Source organism: Ammospiza caudacuta, chromosome 2 (genome assembly GCF_027887145.1).
Source record: "Ammospiza caudacuta isolate bAmmCau1 chromosome 2, bAmmCau1.pri, whole genome shotgun sequence".
Lineage (NCBI taxonomy): Eukaryota > Metazoa > Chordata > Aves > Passeriformes > Passerellidae > Ammospiza > Ammospiza caudacuta.
The window spans coordinates 110,972,553-110,996,319 of record NC_080594.1 but is presented as its reverse complement, the minus strand read 5'-3'; the positions used below and the strand labels follow the sequence as shown (position 1 = coordinate 110,996,319).

The 23,767-nt window shown below is 34.7% G+C and overlaps 1 protein-coding gene across 1 annotated transcript in view; it reads left to right on the top strand.

The window, feature by feature from the left end:
* DMD (dystrophin) overlaps positions 1-23,767 on the top strand; it is a 979,219-nt gene that overhangs the window by 343,716 nt on the left and 611,736 nt on the right. The window contains exons 29-34 of the mRNA XM_058822052.1: positions 30-179; positions 7,519-7,680; positions 13,987-14,097; positions 17,688-17,861; positions 19,587-19,742; positions 23,152-23,322. Coding sequence (XP_058678035.1) covers positions 30-179; positions 7,519-7,680; positions 13,987-14,097; positions 17,688-17,861; positions 19,587-19,742; positions 23,152-23,322 — 924 coding nt within the window. The remainder of the gene's footprint in view (positions 1-29; positions 180-7,518; positions 7,681-13,986; positions 14,098-17,687; positions 17,862-19,586; positions 19,743-23,151; positions 23,323-23,767) is intronic.

Sequence of the window (23,767 nt, the reverse complement as noted above, 5' to 3'; positions counted from 1 at the left end):
ATAAACTACTTTTTTTAACTTTTTTTCAGTCTTTGGAACGTTTAATGAGACATCCAGAAGATAATCGCAACCAGATTCGGGAGCTGGCTCAGACTTTGACAGATGGTGGGATCATGGATGAACTGATCAATGAGAAACTTGAGAGGTTCAACAGTCGGTGGGAAGAACTTCAGCAGGAGGTATATTTAGTGATCATCCTGCTAAGCAGAGGACAGTCTAACACCATTTAATAAATAAGAGGGTTTTTTTGGTACAGTTCCTAAATAGGTCACAGTTCCTAAACAAACACAATTTACGTTAGAAGTGGTTTCATGGGTGTGGTGGGCTAACTCCACTAGGCAGCAAAGCACCACAAGGCTCCACATCTCCTGGTGCTTTAGTGGAGATTATAGAAAAGGCAAAAGTGGAGAAACTCATAGATTGAGATTAGAATGATTTTATAAGTGAAAGAAGAAAGTGGTAAAGCAAGTGATGCAGAAGAAATTACCTCCAGGAGACTGTTGTTCAACCAGTCCCCAAGCAATGACAATTTTGGAAGCATTTTTCCCCAACTCTTTTTGTTGTTGAGCCTGGTTCTGTGTGGTGTTCAGGTCAGCTGTCCTGGCTGTATCCTTTCAAAGCCCAGCCTGGTCCCTGGAAGGGGCAGAGTGAGAAGGAAAATATCTGGAGGCTGTGGAAGCCCTGCTCAGCTGTGGCTGGAACATCCCTGCATTATCACTGCTGTTTTGGCCACCAATACAAACCACTGAACCATACAGGCTGCTGTGAAGAAAATTACCTCAGTCCCAGCCTAAACCAGTAAAATGGGTAACCCCAAAATTTTGGAATTGGAATGACCTTCTATGTGGGTTTAATCTTTAATTGCATATTTAAGATATCTTCTCTGACATAACTCTTAGCAAGAAGCAAGTTATTTTAAAACCAATTATGAGGAATATCTGTTATAGATAAATCGTTTATTAAACAACAAATAAATGTATTTGTATAAATGAAAGTGTTAAAAAGACAATTCAATATAGAAATGTATAACACAAGGAGAGCCAAAACTAGCAATATGCTATTAATATGAGGCAAATATCAGCTCAGTACTTTGGTGAAGATCAGAAAGAATTATTAGGGAAAGACCTAGCAAAGGATGCAGACAGCCCCTTTATGACTGTAACCAGAACATGCTTGAAGATAAGCTACAATTACTGTCAAAAATGACTCAGTTACAATGATAGAAATGATGTACAAGTGCAGATTTTTGGAAGGAAGCTGTATTAGAAGGATGACTATCTACCATGAAAATGAAAAAAAATTGTTTCTTTCCTGGTTCTAGAAATATACTTGTTTTTGAAAACAGCGGAAGTAAAAACACTGAAATAAAAATTATAAGAGGGTCCTTGGCTGTTCTGAGAATAAACTTGAAGGATGGGGAGGGAAAGAGCCTGGTGGTACTTCTGAGGCAGTGCAGGCATTCACATAATTCTGTGTACCTGGACAGTATCTGAAAAGTAAATATAAATTTCTGTATACCTTCTCTTTTTGTAGCTCTTATATTTTTTTATCATCTCACTTCTGTTTGAAACCAGTTACTCTCTCTGGAATTCTGCTTCTTGGTATTTATTATTTTTTTACTGACTAGAAGACCAGGAATATGCAGAAGGCTTCCAGGATGTGAGAACACTTTTAAGAGTCTTTTTGAGTGGTAGTTGAATACTATTCAGTCATCATTCATAGATATTTAATCAAAATTCATAAAGTGCAGAGATTTAGTTGTCAAAAGCACATAATGAAGATGTTGTGTGAAATTCTGAAAACAATTTGGATGAGTATATAGGCAAAATATATTAGAAATGTATTCACTGCTATCCAGTTTCTTTCAAAAGTAGAAAAAAAATTGGGATGGAAGTCTTCTTTAAAAACTTCTTTGAAAGCTTGATCAGATATTGAGTAGTTAAATACTGAGATCTGAATCTGAAGTGGAAAAACATGCTTTTTTCTTCATAGGTTCCTGATACTGAATTTTCTGTGCTGTTTGTGTAGTCTCTTGAAATTCAAGCAGCATTCTCCTTCCATAAAAATATATTGCAGGCACATAACACAAATCTGCTCATTTTCAAGGTCACTTCTTCAGACAGGCTAATTGGCAGTCCTAAAGTGGTGATGTTACTTGTTTATATTTGAATAATTTTGCCAGTAATTACCAAGACAATAAGCTCATGTGGGCAGAGACTGATATGTGAAATATTTATTCATTGCTAATAGAGCAACTAAACCAACCCACTTCTATATGAATGATGCTGTAAGACAATGCATCTTTGCTACTGAGATGGAGATTCATTTTTAAAGGCAGATAATGGCTTCATGTTTGTGTGCCTTATCTTCTTTAGTTAACAAAGAGTGAGTGTGTTTAGTTTGCTTTTGAACATTTGGGGCTGACTGATAGCAAGGTATACCCTGTCCTTACTTTTCAAGGACTGATTCACTTACAAATGTGTATATGGGATTTAAGAAACACTGAAGACTTTGAAGCTAATACTCAGGCAACTATCAATGTTTACAGTAATTTACATCCTGTCCAGCAAGCTTCAGAAATGTCAGTCAGATATTCTTGAGACTGTTCTTGCAAAAACTGTACAAAACATTATTGTTCACATGGGCTTTACACTAGACTCAATTATTATTATTGTGTCCTGTCTCTTAATTTATTTTAGGACTCCCCTGAAGACTATCTTTTTTAGTTTCTTTCAAAGAGCACACATTCATCATTTGACATAATTTTTCTGTTTTACTCTCCTCTCCAGAGGAGAAAGAATATTTCATACCCCATGTCCACATAATTGCTTTGAAGGCTGCTTTTACAAGTTCTGAGGCATTATCTGCTGGCAGTGATAACCTAAAGAGATAAAAAAAGTCTTCTTTGGTATAGTTTGCTGTTTTGGAATTCAGTTGATCAAAGCTGAATGTCACTTAATGGCTGGGAGGTAAAATATTTGTAGCTATTTACTCAATAAGCACACCGGATAATACTCCTAGAACATGCAGAAAATCTAGTTCTAGGTTGGAGGGTATTAAAAATTCATGGGTCCAATAATAATGTTTTGAAATTAAAAAAAAAATGTTCCTAATTAAAGTCTAAGCACAAACATTAATCCACTCTGAGATTAAGTGGAGATTAACGTGTTTGGAGTTTGATGCAAAGGGCACAGGGAAGTTGTGATATATCTCAGTCACAACCGTTATATCACCAAGTCAGGCTAAATTTTAAAGTAATTTAAACAAGTTAGGAAGGAATTTTAAACTTTCCTAACTTTTAAACTTTTCCTGTGGCAACATTTCTCAATAACACGAGAGTATAACTGAGACAAAAAACAAAACACTCAACAAGCTAACATTTCTGCCTTTCTTAACAGACCCCTTTCCACGAGCTGTAACTTATAAGACAATTAATAAATTTATTTCTGGTTTTTAGATAAATGTATCCTGTAGTAAATGGTCATTTTCAGAATATTTTCTTCTGTTATTCTTCAACAGCCCAACTACTGAGTACTGCCTCAACAGCATTATTTGTTTTTAACCTTAAAACTCTCACAGTCATCTTAGTAACTACACATGTAGCTGATGTATTATATAGATGGAATGTGTTATTTAAGCAAAAAGTGGCAATATCTATAAATATAACATTATAAAATTCAACATGAATGAATTAACTCTGGTCTTTCAATTAATTCTGCATTTTACATAGATAATATGCCGTGTTGCTATTTCCTGCACTTACCTTTGACCTTTGGTAAATTGTAAACTGGTTTATGCAGGACATCATATCATTAAAAGTGCTATGTTTATCATCAAGGCAATAAAAATCTATAAAAACCCTGTAGAGACTTAAATAAAAAAGATATTCCATATTTTTTTCATTTCTCTTTCATTCTGATAGTGCCTAACTGTGGATTTTTTTTTCTTTGAATTAGTTTTCTTTGACAGCTGGCAACATTTTGCTGGCTCAGAAATAATTAAACTGTTGTTTATTTTCCTGAGATTTTCTATTTAGCAATTAACTGTCAGCCACTTCTCTTTAGGGCCCAAAGACTTCAGTTTTATTGACTATGCTCTGATAGCAAAGCTGGAACTTCTTGTTATGTTCTCAGATACATTTAACTACAGTGTTAAGCGATCTATTTTTGTTCCACAATGGAATAGAAAACCCATAACATTTCAGGAAACAAATAAACAAGTTGAACCAGCCAGAACATCATAAATTAAAATATTTTTATATTATAAATATTTAACATTTCAGCTCTGAACTCTCACATGTCTTTAAAAAGTAGGCCCACAGACAGATGTGAATTGGAAGGACAAAGTTGGAGCTCAGGTCCACAGATGTAAGTGTGTAGAAGGATAACTCCTAAAAAATTTTCATTTATCAGTTATCAGTAAAGCATTCTAATGCTTGTGCCCACCAACAACTCTTTTCTACTGAAAGAGAAGAAGGTGTCATGTCAATATTGTGGCATTCCCCTTGATTGCATTTATTCAATATTCTGCAATGCCAGTGGTAGTACCAGGGACCTACTTAGTGAAAAAGATTAGATCTTTGAATCAACTGTTGTGTACTGGAGAAATATGTTGCATTACAGGTGTATCATACCTTTTATAAGATTACTGTACAGATTTTCAATCCATTTATTGTGGGAATTCAATGAGGTCAGGTATGAGCTTGACTGTACATGAACATGCAAGGCAGGGTCAGTTTCCAGTAAGACAATTACAGACAAAAAATGTAGGTAGCACCTACTGAGAAAATCACCACAACTCTGAAGGTACTGTTTCCCAAAATTCAGCTGTGTTGTGTCTCTTCTCCCATTGCCAAAATAATTCCTCTCTTCTACTCCTGCATTCATGTCTTGGTCTGACATCATCCTTTCATTCACTTAAACCATTCACAGCTTTGGGAAAAGATGTACTTTCATCTCATTTGGAAGAGGCAAAATGTCACACAGGTTCTCAGGCTGGAATCAAATTCCTTCTGAGGACAATGAAAGGGGAATTTTTTGTCTTTGTGTGTGTGTTGTGTGCACATAGACACATCACACACATGAATATATATTTATCTGACTTTTTGTTTCTTGAAATACAAGTGTAAAAATTCAGACTCAGGTGAAGATTGGTTTTATTTTTTTCTTAAGCTTATCTGATATTCAATAATATTTGATCATATTTGATTTATTTGATATTATTTTATCAATAAATTTGAGAATAATTTGTTTTTTCCAGTTGTACTCTAAAATAGGATTTTAATATACATAGTTTCTGATTATATCAGCACAAAGATGACAATTTTTCAATCGCCACTTATTCTTTATAGGATTTTAGGTCTTTGGGAATTTGCATGCATTCTGGTACTTCATTGCATGAATGTACTCTGCTTCTCAGCTGGCAGCAAATGTATCTGTACTTAAAAAATCTCTAATTCTAGAGAGTAGTTGGCATGGGACAGCACTTAACAGAGGTACAAAGCTTCAGGTGTTGTTATAAAACTAGTTCATCAGATAGATATAACAACAAATTTGTGTCCAGTATTTTGAATTCTCTAGAAAGTGCAGACAGTTATTTGGATAACTCATAAGAATGGAACCTTACAGGAATCTTATTTTAAATGGTGAGCTTTTCTGCACATAAGGGCGCTGCAACCCTCAGGAGGAATGGATTCTGCAGTGTGTTAGTCCAACAGTGAACCACAGAGACCAGTAAAAGCAGGGGAGTTCTTCCATGGTTCTTCCATGCTTCCAAGAGGATGACCTTACCCATTAGGTGCAGAAAGCAACTTATCCTGTTTCTGATCTAATGGGTCTTTAAATCCACCCCATAGTGAGGCAGATGGATTGACAGAGAGTCTGTGTCCTGGCCAGCCTCACAAATCAGCAGCAAGTAGTGCCAAGGTAAATGGAAGCAGTGGTTTTTAAACTGACTGCTTTGAATGGGCTGAGAAAGTTTTTATGTTAAAATCTCAAATCAGATGAAGGTAAAAGTCATTTAAGTAGCAAACCTTAATATTGCACTAGGGTAATAATACCTTGGTGGTTTAGGTGCTCCCATTAACACTGACAGCATGGGTCTGATATGCAAAGCTGCTCAGTTCCAGAGAAGGTTCCTGGAACTTGCAGTGATACAAGATTATCTGATCAGTTGTTTTGAAATAGAACAAAGCAGCTTACAAAAGCAAATATAGAAAATGCTGGTTGGATTCCTATCCTTTAACTAAGTCAAACAGCTAGCAAGAATGCTCACAAGAAATCATCTTCTTCATTTGTTATAGGTGGAGCTCTGTGAGAATCTGAGCTCTGTGAAGAAGGTGCACATATATCAAATATTCTCACTGAATTGCTGAGAGATATTTTTGTTCAAGGCAAGAGTGTTGTAATGGGTATGAAATCAAATTAAAGTATAGCTGGCTTACCAGAGAGGAAAAGTGTGATTTGACTTGAAAAATGGCAGGATACCTAGAAATGTTATTTAAAGGGTGCTTGCTTTCACCTTTGATTCATGTCAAATTAAGTTAGTCTCCTTATTCTGTGGGCAGCAATATGGCTGGACTTGTACAGAAAAAAACCGTGCTGTATTTAAGTTGCTGGTAATTACTGTGTGCTTTCTATAAAGTAGAAACTCTGTGAGGCAGTAGCTGGGGTCCAAAAAATATATGAGTCTGTGGGTAGACACAATGACAGATGGAAGAATGTACCAGGTTATTTGTTACCCAATAAATGCCTTATTAAAGTGTTGCAAATACTATTTAAAGTTGACTCATTTATGTGAAGTGTTTAATATATGTGTCTTGTAAGGACAACTTGGATGGAGAATTTATTGTCCTGATTTGTTAAACCATAAACTGAGCTCCTTTGAAAGGAAAACATCCTTCTCCAAAAAAGGATTGTGTAAAAAACCGTGGTGGCACTGCTGGTGGAGCAGAAGCAAGATTCAACTTCTAATTTTTTTTTCCCACAGGAGGAAGAAAGTAGGCATTGTCTCTTCCAAACAGCTATTTATGCTTCATATAAGAGAAATCCAGCTCAACAGAGTCTTTATCCCTCTCACTTACTGAGGTGGATTGCTTTGGATAGGATTGTGATGACAGTAACCCTATTCTCAGTAAACAAAGTCTCTTGAATTATATAACAAGATCAGGAGGACCTCTCTGCCTCAGAAAGAAAGGCAGCACTGTCAGGATGATTTGCTTGTGCAGCTTTGCCATCTTCCACTCTGAATAGAAATCTTCAATTTACACTTTGGTTTTATTTGGGGATCCTTTGCTTTTTAGTACTTGTCTGTGCAAACTGAGTGTTGTTTGTTTCTTAAGGAGAAAACTGAATGTGTGGCAGAAAGATGCGCAATTTATCCTACAAAAAGGTGGATGGGCGCGAGTCAGGAACTGTGTCTGATTCTTTGCCTGAACTTTATTGAGAAAAAAAATGTGTGGAAAAGATGTATTATATGCATTATTACTTTGAATGCTGATAACATTGTCATTGTTTCTAGGCTGTGAGAAGACAGAAAAGTCTTGAGCAGAGTATTCAGTCTGCGCAGGAGACTGACAAAACCCTGCGCCTGATCCAGGAGTCTCTGGCTGCCATTGACAAGCAGCTGTCAGCCTACGCTGCCGACAGGGTGGATGCAGCGCAGGTCCCTCAGGAAGCACTGGTAAGTTAGACACAGGTTGGCTTACATGTTTACTAGTTTTCTTAATTAACCAAAGAGTGTTTGGTTGTCCCTCAGCCTCTCGTTAAAGAGGATTTGCAACGTGATCAGCGTGAAAGTGCAAGCAAATTTTGTGTGGGATTACTTTGAGAAGTTTAAGCTACTCTCCTAGAAAAGTCCTATTTTCCTTCTGATTTATATCAGATGATGATCAGAAGATCTTCTTTATAGAAGATGTAAAGGACTGTAAATGTCATGGAAGACTATGCAGTAATTTTAAAGGGCAAGGATAAACAACATGATTCTTTAAAATCCAGTTCCCTTCCTTCCTAGAAAAAGGAAACTCAACATCCTCACTACTCTTACATGACTCTTTTGCAAACTTGATTATGTGGTTTATTAATAAATTATTGAAACAAAAACAACATTGATAATTATTTCATAATGTGCACATCAATGTACTTAAGTTTTACAGCTCAGGGAAGTTCAATGGAAAAAGCTTTTCCTAATCTTTACACATGGTTTATTTAGCCTTTGAAATAAAAATGTACATCTAATTATCATTTTTGCTCTTTCTTTCTTTAATTCTTTCTTTCTTCTGTAAGGTCTGCTTTACTGCAGCGTTAAGAGGGTAAGAATATGAATTGTATAAAACCAAACATCTCTGCAATAAAACTATCAACACTCCACAACTTTATATACCTCAGTTTCTCTGCTAATTCCATCTGAATTTAGGCAGTCAGATTATGAAAGTAAACAGGGAAAAAAGCTAGAAGGAAGTTGAAAAAGAGTGCTTTTATAATGATATTATAAGAGATATCTAATAATGGGTTTCTTGACATGCTTGTAGAGTTCTAAATAATGGTAAAAAGTAATAATCTTGTATAGAGTACCTTAGATAGTCTTAAATATATTCAGAGCTGAATATATGCAGCCCTGAAAATATTTTTTAAAATGTTACTATGTCTTTTCAATTAACAGGTAGATGGGTGTACCTTTCAGTTGCTTTTTGTGTGTGTGTGCTTGGAGGTACATGCAGATATTTTTATGTGTATGTTGGGACTATAAATGCTATATTTGGAAAATGGGATCACATCTGGATTCAGTCTTATTTTGAAAATAATTTTTATCCTACTTCATTTTCTTCTAATTCATATCAGTATAATTTCAGATTTAGAAAAAAAAATGCTTCAGTTTGAATCCTAAACAATTTTAGCTATCTGTTGACTCTCTTGAGTTATTTTTCTTCTTCTTAGGAATATGAATTATGTAGGCAATTTTTTTAAAGAGATAAAAATAGCATTTTTTAAGATATATCACTTTAATTTCTCATCTTCTAATTATATGAAGTGAATACATAAGAAAAAAAATTATATGAAAATGTGCTTTTTTTTTTTTCTGGTGTGTTTGGACCCTTACATGTTTCACATGTCCAATGGATCCATCTGATTTATGTGCATTGTCAGGTACCATATTGGGAATTACTACAGACTGGGTAAAAGGAAGTAATTCAGAACTTCAAAAACTGAAGCAGAACAAAACCCAATCAACCTTAATTAGCACACTTTCATAAGAACATTTCAGCTGAGTGCCTTTGTAGAACTTTTTATTTTTCTGGAGATTTTATTGTTTAAAATTAGGTTCACCTGATGGTATTATATCCACTGTGGGAAAACCAGCATAGAGACTGCTGAGATTTTCCCTTTCATGTTTTCATTTTATGGTGCCAGTGAGACCTAATGAAAAAAAAATTAACAACTGAACAGGTCTAAAGCAAATATTGAAGTTCTCTGAAGTTCAATTGTGAATCTCCTTAAAATCCTTAGAGAAAGGGAATAAACAGTCATTTTTATGTGTGTAGATAGACTGAGCCATTCCTCCAGCAAAGAGCCACCCCAGCCAGTGGCAGAACAGGCAGATCCTGAATGGCCTCATCTCCTGTGGAGCTCTGCTGGCTCCGTTCTTTTGTGGAGCTGGAAACAGTTCATTCATGTAAGGTACCTACAGCAGTGTCTGCACAGCTGGAATGGGAATCTTCCAGTCAGTGAGGCTGCTTTCTGGGCAGGGATCAGTTTATCCATGCTGAGGGATTTAGCAACCCATTCAGCAAAATGTGTTGCATTTCTAAAAGAACACGTGGGGGAAATTTATAATCAGGAAGTTGCTGAGCTTGGGGGCTCTGTGTGTTTGCTTCAAAAATTTCAAAGTCATTTAAAGCATTCGTAGGAAGAAGAATCTTTGTTTCAGCTGATCAGAAATTAATCTGAGAAAATAAAATTATATTTAGTTCCTCTTTTTTAAGTGAAATGATCAGTTTAGTTTATTCAGAAACTTGACAGAAAGAAAGGGGAGTCCAATGTGTGCTGTTCTTAGGATCACTTTTTCAGTGTAAATTCTGTGTGCTTCTTACTCCACCATGTGGCACTGAGACTTTAATGCTAGAAAGCCAATGCTACCTGAATTATTTGGAGTACAGCTGAAGGTGATGTTTTCAGCCAAAAACCCTAACAGCAACCACACAGATAAATCAATTCAGGTTAATCAAGGCCCAGTTGTGACAAAATCTCGAGGGAGTTAAAATCTCAAGCAATATTGCAAAAGGAAAGATTATTTGCTTGATCTCATGATCCTGGTGGAAGAATTTTTCATATTTCTTATCTTACCAAAATAATACAGAGAATTAAGTCATCATCACAAGAATTTGCAGATGGTGGCTTTTTTTAAAGTATTCTTTAACTGACAGGAGAAAAATAAATCTGTACTGAAAGTATTCCATTTGTATGACAAAATATTTTTCAAATAATTATTTATAGCTTTCTTATTCAATGACTCCTGATGGAAGAGAGAATTTTTACTTTGTATTTATGCCTAGTCTGAGTGACTACATGAATATTTTTACATTATGGGGAAGAAAATCAACTTATTTCATGTCTCACCTGCATGTGACAAATCACTTTGTCTGTTGTTCTCCCCAGTCAACTATATAAATTGTGGTGTGGAGAATAACTTAATACTATGTTTTTGAAAAGTACAAAAATAATCTACTTTTGCAATAAAATCCTTGGATATTTTCAGTTCTGTAGAGTAAAGCACAACATGCTTGGCTGTTTTCTAAGTAAAGGTGCCTATTATACTGTTTTTATAATATTGTACTTTGTTCAAAACTAAAGTTAATGGGATGATACAATGGCAGGATGGTTCAGTTGTTCAAGATGTCACTTGACAAGATGATGCTGTGCTTCATTGCCTTCAGACTAATATTTTGGGACAAAGAACTCACAGTTGTCTACTTAGAAAGCATTAAAGTTATCTACACTTTCCTTTCCTCTGATGGAAATTGTGAGGATTGTTTTGTTCAGCCATGTGTGGATCAGTGGTCAGAGGAAAGAGCTGACAAGTTTTATTCAAAAGCTTACATTTTGTTAATATATTAAGTTTGAATATCTATGCAGATTTCTCTACTATGTAGTTTTCACCCTCTACACATCTCCAAAGTATCTGAACACCCTGTTTTAACTGCATTTGTCATGTCCAACTTGCTCAGTATTGCCTTGTCAGTCATGGTTCTACCCTATTCTACTTTTCTTTTCTCATTTGGACTCTCCAGTTAATATTTCTTGAAAGTTAGTGTCCATAACAAAGCATACAGTTTGAGTTAAGAATTATCTACATGTCATTTGTGCTGTAAAATCAACTTCTATGTGCGTTATATGCTTTTGCATATATATGGATAAAAGTTTTGCAAATTCGCTGGAAGATTGCCAGTTATGGCAAATGAGAATCCCTAGCCTGTAGGACACAATAATTTATGCACAATAGAATTGCTTGGTTACACACAGTACATTCTATTCTGATGTACTAGAAATTAGGTGAAGCAAGTTTTGCTCTATATTAAAATGATAGAAAAGAAATAGACAGGAACCACTGAAAAAAGAAGAGATAGGGATAATACAAGAAAAAATAGTGTTTTCTTATAGATGTTAGGAAGTTCATGCAATAAATTGATGAGTCAGAAGAGACACAAAAGTCAAAGTGGTCATTTAAAAATTGAATGATAATGGAAATCACAGACAAGTGCTATAAATTCTTTTCTATCTGTTAATGACTGATTTAATTTTTCTGCCTGTGAGCAGCAGTAGCAAATAAAAATAAAAAGGAAAAAAATTCTTTCCTTGCTATAAGCATTACTAACTTTTCTTTTAATCTTTCCTCCAATGTGTTTGTTCTCTCCAATTCCACATTTTGATGTCAGAGAAGATGACACTTCATCTTTCTCCTGCAGTGCAGATCAATTTAAAATAGTAAAATAGAACAACCTCTATGCAATGTCCCACAATGCCTAATTGCTTAAACACTGCTCTTATCTATGCTGTGTTGTTCTGACCTATTCAGATAAGAACTGTTCAATTATGAGCTTTTCAGAGTGACTCTGAGGTTGAACAAAGTAAATTGGAAAATGCAACCAAAACCAAGTTTGTTGCTGAGGTGGGTAAGAAAACTGTTGAAATGCTTGGTTTTATATAGTATGTTTTTTAGCATTCAGACTGGCTTCGTCCTTTCTTACACAGTTCCAACATTCAAGGCATGAAAAAATTATTTGTCTTCAGGTACTTACTAAATCACCACCCATTTGGTTGATGTGTGGCACAAAAATGGAAGATAATCCTGTTACAATTCAGACACACTTCAGGGGGAAATTTTAAAATTATACAAGGACAAAATAAATGCTCAACAATTAAATAAGCCTCCTCTTCTTGATAGAATCATTCTTTTAATTGACCATTTTTGTTTTCTCAAAAATTAAATATCATATTTTAAAAAGTTATATTATTTGCTCCAGGTGTTTCTGGCCATTCATTAAATAGCCCTGTCAAGGAGAACTGAAAATATTAAAAATCAAAAATATATAGCTATGATAATTTTAGAAGAAAAAAATCATCTAAATTTGGGACTTTCTGCTAGTCATTTTGCCTTTACAAATACTTTGCTTTAGAAAAATATTTTAATTCTCCAAAAAGTACTGAACAATATAGAGTCATATATATATTCTTGCAACTAAACTTAGGAAAGAATAGTTTCATGCATCTTTCTTTTTCTCTTAAAGTTTACTTCAATACATATTCAATATAACCTGCTTTCAGTTAAGTGTTGAAATGCATAAGTGATTGTAATGGCATACAAGTCATTATAACCATGTAATAGCAGAATAAAGGAGGCAGCATATGGTGTACATAGCTTTGTACTTAATAACCTATGAAAATGTGATTAAAAATACACATATATTAGTTTTTACTATTAAAGTTACTGTGGTGTAAGATAAATCTATGTACATATATTTCAAATTATAGCTGGTCTTCAGGGCATCTGAAAAAAACTATATGCCATTTAAAAAAAAAGATTAAATTAAAAGTCACTTTTTAATGCAGGAGTAATGGCCTCAAATGCATCTCATGATGGGAACATATCTTTGTGTCCTTATTTCTTAGGGTAGTTCTTTTCAGTGGTACTGTCTAGCAGTTCTGCTAATAACAATTTCTTATTTTCTAACAATTTAAACATAATTATATGTGAATCTTCCTGAGGTATCAGGAAGATATTTTCTGGGACTTCTTTTCCATTACATTGCACTAGCCAACACTGCTTGAGTTAATTTTGTCTTGTGAGGTTGATTAATGGTGAACCAAAAAAAAGCTGATGTTTTTTTTTTTGGATCACACTGATTTTGCAGCAAACATAGGAAGCAATATGTGTTAGAAAATACATGAAGTTAGTATAATAATGAACTGTGTGTTGTTGTGCTTTTATCTATAGAAGACTGATACTGAACATTGATTCTGGTCAGTAGTATGCCAAAAATTGTGTACTGTTTTACATATAGCACTGCTCTCTAAGATGAAGGTGATGTTATACTTGCAGGATACTTGATCAGTTTTCTCTCAGCTTGCCTGGTCATACTGTGAAAATGAGAAGAATTAAGAATAGTGAAACAAATTTTCTATTTTTTTCCTATGATTAGTTTTTATTATTCTTACCAATGAAAGCTTGTTTTCCTAAAGAAAAAAGTAAATCCACATTCAGTCCTTTAAGCATCCCTTGTCACACTGTGCTGATGTTTCTCTTGCCCTGAGAGGGCCAGAGCTGGACACAGGACTGAGCAGAGGGGCAGGGGCTCCTCCCTCGTGCTGCTGGCAGGGCTCTACAGGCTGGAACTGCTGTCCAACATGGTTCAAAATCAACTGCTCCAAATAATTTGAATAGCATGCAATTTTCCCTCAAACCTTGCTGATTGCTGTCTTTGTTTTCCAACAGAAAATACAATCTGAGTTAACAAGCCACGAGATAAGTTTGGATGAAATGAAGAAACGAAACCGGGGTAAGGATGCAGCCAAAAGAGTGCTTTCCCAAATTGATGTGGCACAGGTGGGCAAATTTTATTTCTACCATTTTTCCTTCTCTTATTCAAATTAGTATGAGTGGTACTATTATTCTACCTTGAAGTGTTCTTAAGGTATCTCTTCTGCTTTAGCTGGTCCTTTCTAGCCAGAAAAATCAGAGTGGGTAAAGCATACCATCCATATCTTCTTCCTGCACATTTTTTTATCCTACCCATCCTGTGTCTTTGGCTGCAGTTCTAAGGAGTGCAGGACTGATGCAGCCAACTGGTAGGGACACCATGTGATAGGCAGTGCTTTGAATACGCTGAAGTTTCAACAGATAAAACTACAGTGGGGCTTTTTTTATGTAAGCTTTGAGGTATTGGAAAATATTTACTGTCAAAAATAGGTTAAAATATTTGGAAATCTTTAGTAGAGCTGCATTTGAAATCCAAATTATGCTGAGCTGTTCAATTCAGACATCAGTTTAAAATGTTAGATTATGCATTATTTCATCTAGCTTAATAGACACAGACCTTCTTAAAAATTAAGAAGACTGAATAAACAACAGTGAGAAATACACATTTTTACCCATTAATAATGGGTTCTTGATTATTTTACTGGTTTGCTTTTTGTTGTTTTGTTGGCTTTTGTTTGTAGGTGGCAAAACAAATTTTCATAGTTCATTAGAAGGACAATTTAACTATTGCCATTTTTTGATCCATCCCTGTCAAGTATGTCTAGGCACCTCAGTTTGGGTTTTAATTTTATATTATGAGTATCATTAATTGCTTTTTAGTGGTTAATTATTTGAAATTAACAAATTTACTTTTTCTAATGTTTCATCTTATATATAGGACTAGATTTCTTTGTTGAGAATATTTATGTTTCCTCAGTTTTCACCCTTTCTTCATACTAACTCACCTTCTGATGGCAGCTGTGAAGTTGCCCATATTTCATCAGCGAAAGGCAGGCATCAGATGACTGTGTAAATAAATGTTTGTGAATTCAACAACATGCAAGAGAGCACAACCCTTTCTGGGTGCCTTTTTTATTAGTCCACCTCTCTTCAGACATTTTTTTTCTCTGTAAGGTTTCTCTGGTTGAATATGTGCACCAGTATGAGTTTTGAAAAATTGGTGGAGGTCATCTTGAGACACTGCTTTGCTAACATTAGATAAAATATAAACAAAAAGTGGTAATTTACATGCATAATGGAAATATCAACTACCAAAGCAGGTAGAAGCTGAGCCCTTTGTTACATATATTTGTGACTGTATTTGATTTTAGGCCACTGAACTCTCTTGAATACCTTCCCATCATTATGCTACCTTTAGCGATAAAACACATTACAGAAAATCAGTCTTCACTTTCTATTTTCTGAATAGCATTCTCACTTATAAATAATTTCCTCTTTTTTTTCACTAAGTAATCTTTCTAATTTGACATATTTATTCTATTATTCAATTACTCGCACATAAAGTAAACAACTATGAAAATAAATGAATGAATTGAGATTTTGCAGCAACTGTTAATGGCAACCAAATTTATCCTGGCTTTTTAGATTATTGTAGGCTGAGAGTTGAGTTCTGTTTTTTAAATTTAAGGGGAAAAGTATGACTAGAAAAATAAAAATCTATTTCTGCCATAATGGTATAGCACCTAGTTAGTCCTAACAGGCTGAGAATTGTTACATGAATGTAAAATCTTTTCTAATGAATAGTTATTTTTTGCAGTTCAGTACTGAATGTTTTTCTGGACAACTTTTTGAATACAGTTCTCTCAATTGTCTCTTTTCTAGACTGACAAATATGTTAAAGCATACTGACACTTTCAGATAAAGGCCTTTCATTTTCCTGTAATTCTTTGTAAATTTTCTATTTAAAAAATGACTTTTTGAAACAAAGTGAGCAGAAATGAACACATTATTCAGGTACAAAATGTCTTTATACATGACTTTTATGCTGTGACAGGTACAAAACATTTTTGTTTTCTTTATGTTCCAAATTGTTTCAAATACCAACTTTGATTATTTTGATGCTTTTAAACATTGATATAATATTATTTTAAAACTGTTGGTGATCAATATAAAGATATAATATAGCTGTTATGGTTATCTGAGAGAACTTAAGTGAGAGTGCTAAAAGATAAATTAGATCCTGCTTGTATATCAAGCTTCTTTTCCCCCCTACAGATCCTCAGTACTTTTCAGTTCTTGAGTGACTCTTCACAGATGGCTTTAGTTTTCTCTGCTATTAATATTGTAATTCTCTCTCTTTCTAAATATATTTTAATGTATTGACCAACACAAATGGTTACTGGTACAGATGTAGCAATGCAAGAGTCTCAAAGGATTTGGCCTTCCTCAGACTGGAGAGAGTTAAAAACAAATTACACACAAATTTAGTGTATGCAAACACACTGAACAAAACTAAGGCCGCTTATTCCTACCCTTGTTCCCTACTTTTATTCAGTTGTCCACTTATAGACAGAAAGAATGTCCTTCTTATCTCATTGGATCTGAATTTATTGAAAAGTGTTTAAAGAGGAAAGTTGTTGGGAGGAGCTGCTGGATATTTACACACTTTTCTGTGGTACTCCAGGTTGTCTTCTGCTCATGATTTCTGCCTCCTTTTCAGAAATCTGATAGATGTGGGAAGGCTTTTTAACAATGTATAGATTGATTCTAAGCCTTGTTACAGTTTTTCCTCAAATCTGTACAGCACAGGCCACATTGTGGTGGAATTAAGTTTCCAGGATTTGAAGATAAAAAAATTGGAAATGTGTTTGCAAATGCCAAGTTCCTATTTAATTACTTAGTTATTTCTTAGTAACATTTGTTCTTTTTTTTTGTTCCCAAGTGAGTTGAAAAACTTATTCAATAATACTTCACTCTTTACTTCTATAGAGAAATTTGTTCTTTTTCAAGTAGATAATTAAAATTCCTTTTCTTTATTTTTAATTATTTCCCCTTCCCCTGAGCTAGGGAATCATGTGAGCAAGCAGTCTAATTAGTGCACAAAGATAGAAAATTGTAAAAAATGGTGAAATTAGAGACCAAACTTGTCACAGATTTTTTTCTGCTTTCAAATTGCTTTCTTTTTATTCTAGCTTAGGCTTTTTTTTTTTTTTATTGAAATATAAATCAATTTTATACTCTAAATCTTGGGGTTTGTGCTAGACCTACTTACTGCCAAGCCACATTATTTAGGTTTCTTTGAAGAACCAAAAGTTTCCTTCCTCATACAAAGAAGAGCAACTGATAGAGTTGAAGAGCATTCACTCTCCCATGTGGATGGCTTATCTTTAAATCATCAAATTTTACTTCTCCCCACACCCCTGAAAATTTTGCATATTGAAAAATATAAAATTTCTGCCCTTCTTTATGTGTGTATTCAGGTTCTTTAGCTGCAGGCTCTGCTGCATCCAGTGCCCTGGATGATGAAAGAATTTTTATCCCCCAGTGCAGACCCAGGATTCTCTGCCACTGGCATTTTCTCCAAAAGTTTTATATTCTTTTAATAAGAAATTGCCGATTGGCAATGTATTCCAAGTATTCTGTAACAATGCTGACTTGTCTTCAGCATTGATTTGATTTGATTTCACACTTTCTACTTGCTCATGTTTTCTTTTCAGAAAAAGCTGCAGGATGTGTCCGTGAAGTTCCGCTTGTTCCAGAAGCCAGCCAACTTTGAACAGCGCCTCCAAGAATGCAAAAGAATTCTAGAGGAAGTGAAATTGCAGGTGCCCAAGCTGGAGATGAAGAGTGTTGAGCAGGAAGTAGTACAATCACAGCTGGATCATTGCATGGTGAGTATTCAGGATGCTGTCTTTCTATTGTCTTTATGCAGAGAAAGCTAAAAATTAGAGATTACTGTCCTTAATGCAGATAGGAAACAAAGTATCTGTTACACAAAAAAAATCCAAAACCTAAACAAACAAAAAACCCAGAAAAACAACAAAATTTCCCTTCAGAACTCTAGATGTGCACTTTCACTATGAAAGAATGAGAATGCCAGTTAAGGTCCCTTTCTAATTCCCAGTTCCTGTCCTGCAATTGAATTTATCTCCCCATATTGGCTCTATTTTCTGCAACGTTCTACAGTCATGGAACTCTGTGACATAACCAAAAGAGGTATTATGGAACACAAATCTATTTTAACCAGGAAACACAAAGCAAAATGGAAAACCATAGATTAAAACTTCCATGAGGTGGCTTTCTCTCAGTTCAAGAGCAAAAGATGACCTGAATATGTCCTAAAGAATATGAGGAAAATCTTACATATCGCTTTAATATCACTATAATCCTGCTCCCCTTAAATAAATAAGATAAGCACCTCATTCTTGATGATGATCATAAAAAGAAGATTATAACAGCAAAGATAGCTGGGTTTCTTGGGGTTTTTTGGGGTTTTTTTGAGGGTTTTTGGGGGTTTTTTTGGGTTTTCTTTTTTTTGGGAGTGGGTTGGGCTTTTTTGGGTTTTTGTGGGTTTTTTGGGTTTTTTTGGTTTTATTTTTTCCAGCTATGTTTGGTTTGTTTGTTGGGGTTTTTCTGTGGATCTTGTTTTTACTGGGGCAATGACATGCCTGAAGGTTTTCCCTTCCCAACCTCCTTCAGATGTAAATGTAGAAAGCATTTAAATTTTAAAAATGAGCATGGGGCAAGTCAATGTTATTGCTTTACATCTTTCATTTTTCTTGAATGAAAGAAGAAAAAATTTGCACTTTAATTCATATTCTAGTGAGAATGGCATTTTTATTAGAATGATGTGGCAGCTAGAAGTTCTGTACTGAATTAATATGTCTTCACTCAGCAGCTGGCTTTTGCAGCCCTGATGTATTTTGTGGAAAACCTTTAGTGATTTTAGAGCATCTTTAACTAATAGGATTCTCATAATGTTCTTCCTGTTTTTCAAATTCAAGTTGTAGTATAGATTAGGAATTTAGACAATTTATGTTTATCATACAACAGCTTCCTAATTTGTTGTCCTCTTTTCAGGAATGAAGAATTTATTATCACATTAAGCACCTTGAAAGGAGTTAGACTATATACATTCTACTCTAAGTAAATAAATTAGTAATTGTATGTCCACCTCATTTTGTTACTTTTATTAATGAATTTTTGAGAGTATGACAATAAATATAGGGGTAATCCTCTATCCTTCCAGTCCCTAGATTTAGCAGTATGAAAAAAATGACAGATTTTAAAAACTAATGGGTATTTGTTGTTCAAATACATCCAGCATTCTGTATGAGTTGACAGAAGATATCTCTTGTTGTTTTAAATACTGCATTCTCTAAGTTTTAAAACAACCTGTGTCACTGACTAAACCAACTAATAATGATGTGTACTTTCTCATGTATAACATTTCTAATACTAAAATTAGTTTAGTTGTTAGTTTAGTTAATTAGGCTTTAGGGACATGTTGGTAAAGATGGACTGTTCTGAATTTGGATTCTGAACACTTCCAATGGTCTTTTCCATTTTTCTTGTTTTAATGGTGGTGTTTCACTTTAATATTTCTTTTTGATTAGAAATTATATAAAAACCTGAGTGAGGTGAAGTCTGAAGTGGAAACAGTGATAAAAACTGGGAGGCAGATTGTTCAGAAGCAGCAGACTGAGAACCCAAAGGAACTGGATGAAAGGCTTACAGCTTTGAAGCTGCAATATAATGAATTAGGTGCAAAGGTAAGTTCTGTGTTTTTAATATAAAACCATGTACTGGCAAAGTGAAAAGTAATCTTGGTGTGGTAAGTAAATGGGATTTTTTACTGGGTCCTTTCAAGGTTGTTCCAGTGGGAGAGAAGGAGTGGAGGCAAAGGCAATCACCAGCATGGCTATTCAGTTGCTCTGAAGAAAGAAAACAACAACCTAGGAAAAGAAAAAATGTCCTCTATTGCAATTCAAAATTCTAGTTTCTTAATAATTTATTTTTTTTCCCTCTAGTTCATTGTTTTTTAGAGTTCAGATGGGGGATGTTGTTTCATTCTGTTGCCTCAAAGAATCACTTCAGATTAGGAAATTACTTAGATCAAGTTTTACTTATAGGTCTGCTTCATAAAAGAGAAAAATCTGCCTTTTAAATTACTACTGCCTCTGACTGTATAGATCTTAAAATATATAATTTCCATTTCTTGCTGTTCAAAAATCTGCTGTTCAAAAAACCTCTTGTCACTGGAGCTTTCCTCAAGAGGCACTTGTGCAAAACCTAAACAGAGTAGGATGGACAGGGACCTAACCAATATTAACTAGAGTCAGAAGAGACATTGTGGCATTATCCTAAAGAAGACTTCATTTAAATAATTCAGTTAACACATATCCTTCATTACTCTGTTTAGTTTCTCTTGCCCTCATTAGAACTTCTGAAAGAACTTCTGAAAACTGTAGGATGAGATTGAGTTTGGTGCTGTGACTGGATGAATGAAAATTGTAAATGACCGATAATACCCGTCTGTTTATTTCTAAAATTTATGCACTTGAAAAACACAAAACAGGACAGGAAGCAAATTCTTAATTTTAAAATTATAAATTATTCAAATAATAAATTATTAATAGCTAGGAAAATGAGCCCATGGTAATCCTGAGAGCCAGTATGTGGTTTAAACAGATAATGAGACTCAAACCCTGGTCACTACAGTATGATAAAGCAATAAGAGTTATGTTACTTTTGACAGAGATAATGCTCATTAGGGAATCTGAATATAAACAGTTCTCTCTTTCTAGAAAGTAAAGGTATTAAGAGACATCAATCTTTTGAGTGTCAGGAAAACTGGAGTCAGCTTCAGTAGGTGCAGATAGCTGTCCTTTGGGATTGGATAATACGTTTGATCTCTCCATTATTTTAGAAATAACTGTGGCATTTATGTTTAACTTAACAGCAAACAGGTGCTATTATTGCAGGAAACCTCTCTTATCTAATGAAGGGATAAAAATGTACCATTAGGGATCCATTAGTGACTTGAAGTGAGCCATATTGCAAATTGATGTGTCTCAAAAATGTGCAGTGCTGGGCTTAGCTCTGCTACCCTAGGTGGAATTTCTCAAATTTAATTTTACTCAGCATGGTAATTAACAGTTTAAGAGAAAGTCACAGAAGCCCAGAAATATAGAAATAAAGTAATTGAATAGCCATTATCAGCACTAATTATTGCATGGAGACAAAGACCTTTTAAGAGAAAAATAACAATATTTATAACTAATAGTAACTCTCAGGACTGAAACTTATGGTCTGAGGGAAAAACATGTCTTCAAGAATAGGTTCACCTGTGTGATTTTGTAATTACTATTTCAAAAGACCCCCTCATAAATAAACTCACGATCACATTTTCTGACCCAGAAGGCCTTTAGAGGGCACTGTTTCCTATTTTTTTGTAGAAAATACATCTTTACATTTGAAGTACTAACAAACTGATTAATCAGTAACCCCTGGATATATGCAATGTATATGGTGATATTGCATTATTTATATAATAAACACATGTTAGAGATGTATATAGGAACACAACTATTCTCTCTGTGTTTTGACAAGTATCAGTAACTTCATTTTGTAATATACCAAGTGTTTAAAATTCTTAAACAGGCAATCAGGCTCAGGATAGTGCACTTTGCATTGTATTGCTGCTAAGTAATGTTATTTACAATTGTTATTACACTCTTCAGAAGAAGAGGGGGAAAACCTGGCTCCATGTGTGAATAGAGCTCTAAAAGCTGAGTTTTATGGTCCTTCCCAGGGATTTACCTCTTGGCCTGACTGTAAGTTCTGTGGTCTCATTTAATAAATTTGGCATGCAAGAAAGCACATAAAGCATATTCAGTGAAAAATGTTATGAGAGTTCAGTAGTAAGCCTTTACAGAGTGATAATAAATTATCAGGACACTTTATAGCTTATTCCCTAGGCAAATCTCATCTCCTTACTCAGGGATAGCAAAAGCCATGTACCTAACCTTGTACCATCCTGCTACATATTAAAATCTCAAATTCTCCTTGGCAGCTGATCTACAAATCTATTTGATCATTGTACCACTACTTGTCCTTAATGGCAAAGTAGAAAATAGTTTTAGTAGATGCAGTTCTCTACCACTGTAGAAAGTTTTTTTCTATTTTAAAATGCTTAAATACAAATCAGCAGCTGCAGTCTTAATGGGATTACTATTTGACATTCAAGCTAATTAGGAATTTCTTTTAAGTATTAGTGATCTATGGGACACTTTTAATCCTCCTTCTCTGATTGGATTTTTTTCAACTTCATCACAGCATAATTTATTAATTTTTATTTTCTGCTACTAGTTGCCTGTTGTCTATTGTAGTGTAGTCTCCCTAACTAAGTTCTATTAATTTACTCTTCTACTTTCTCTGCTAATTAAGTAAAACCTTTTCTTCTTCTCCCTGAAGAGTCTCAGGGCTTGCAAGAAATGCTGTATTTGCCCTGTTCTTTCAAAATGCGTGTGAGACAGTCAAGGCAATATAAGTACTCAGCCTTCTATCCAGGTACCATGTACCAAGTTTAAAAGACCTTTAAAGCAGAGGTCATCCCGAGTATTTTACATCCAAAAGATTCAGAAAATTGAAACCTTAAAGTTAAATGTGCTGCTTTGGTTTTACATTATTCAGTGACATTGTGTTTCAAGTTTTCAGGCTTTTTTTGGCTTATATGTCTTTTCTTCCATGCAGCTTAGCTACACAGAAAAAAACCTTGAGGAATCCCAGTTCCTACATGGCCACCTATATTAAAATATGCCCTTTGAAGGGTTTTGACATCTATGTTTTGTCTCTAGGAAAAACTGTTAGTTCAGTTGTTCTAAATTAATTTGCTATTCACAACTTCAAAACAGAGGAGGAGGAGGTGGAGCTCTGTTAGTAGTTCACATTCAATGCATGCTTATGCACATAATTTTCTTGTAGGTGTTTGCATTCTAGCAGCAAAATTACTGATACTGAGAGCAAAAAAATCAAGACCTAACTGTACTAAAAGTGCAACTTTACCTGTGGAATCCCAAGTCTAGATTTTATAGAAAGGTGGCCTACGGAAAATGTCATATGAAAGCCATTGGACCTGCTACACTGAAGGGTTAATAATCACAATTATTCTTTCTGCAGGTGACAGAAAAAAAGCAGGAGTTAGAGAAATGCTTGAAGTTGTCCCGGAAGCTGCGGAAGGAGATCAATGCCCTGACAGAGTGGCTCGCAGCGACAGACGCGGAGCTGACAAAGAGATCGGCGGCACAGGGGATGCCGAGCAATTTGGATGCTGAAATTGCCTGGGGCAAGGTAACAATGCAACACACACGTGTGAATATTGCAGAAAGGTAGATTTCTTTCGTGATAAAGAAAAGGAATTAACAATTCTGGCGTTTTAGTTAGTGGAACTTTGTGAATGTTTTGGCATTATCTCGCATTAACATTAACGCTCAGAAAAGTTTAAACCTTCTTGTCTCTTCAGAGATCAATAGCACAATTCACCTTCACATTGCATTAATCTTCACTGAGATGAATTTAAAGTTACAATTTAATTTTTTAGAGTACTATGAATCAACCACCCAGTATCCACAAAAGTAGAGATCTCTTACACCATTCTACTGATGGTTAGAAAGGTATTAAACAGTAGATGAAAGATTAAAGATGCCAGAACACTATATGTTCTACGTGTTCACACAGCAGCCAGGATATTTGTTTTCTTACTCTTAGATTTGTAGCTCATTCCTTTGCATTCTGA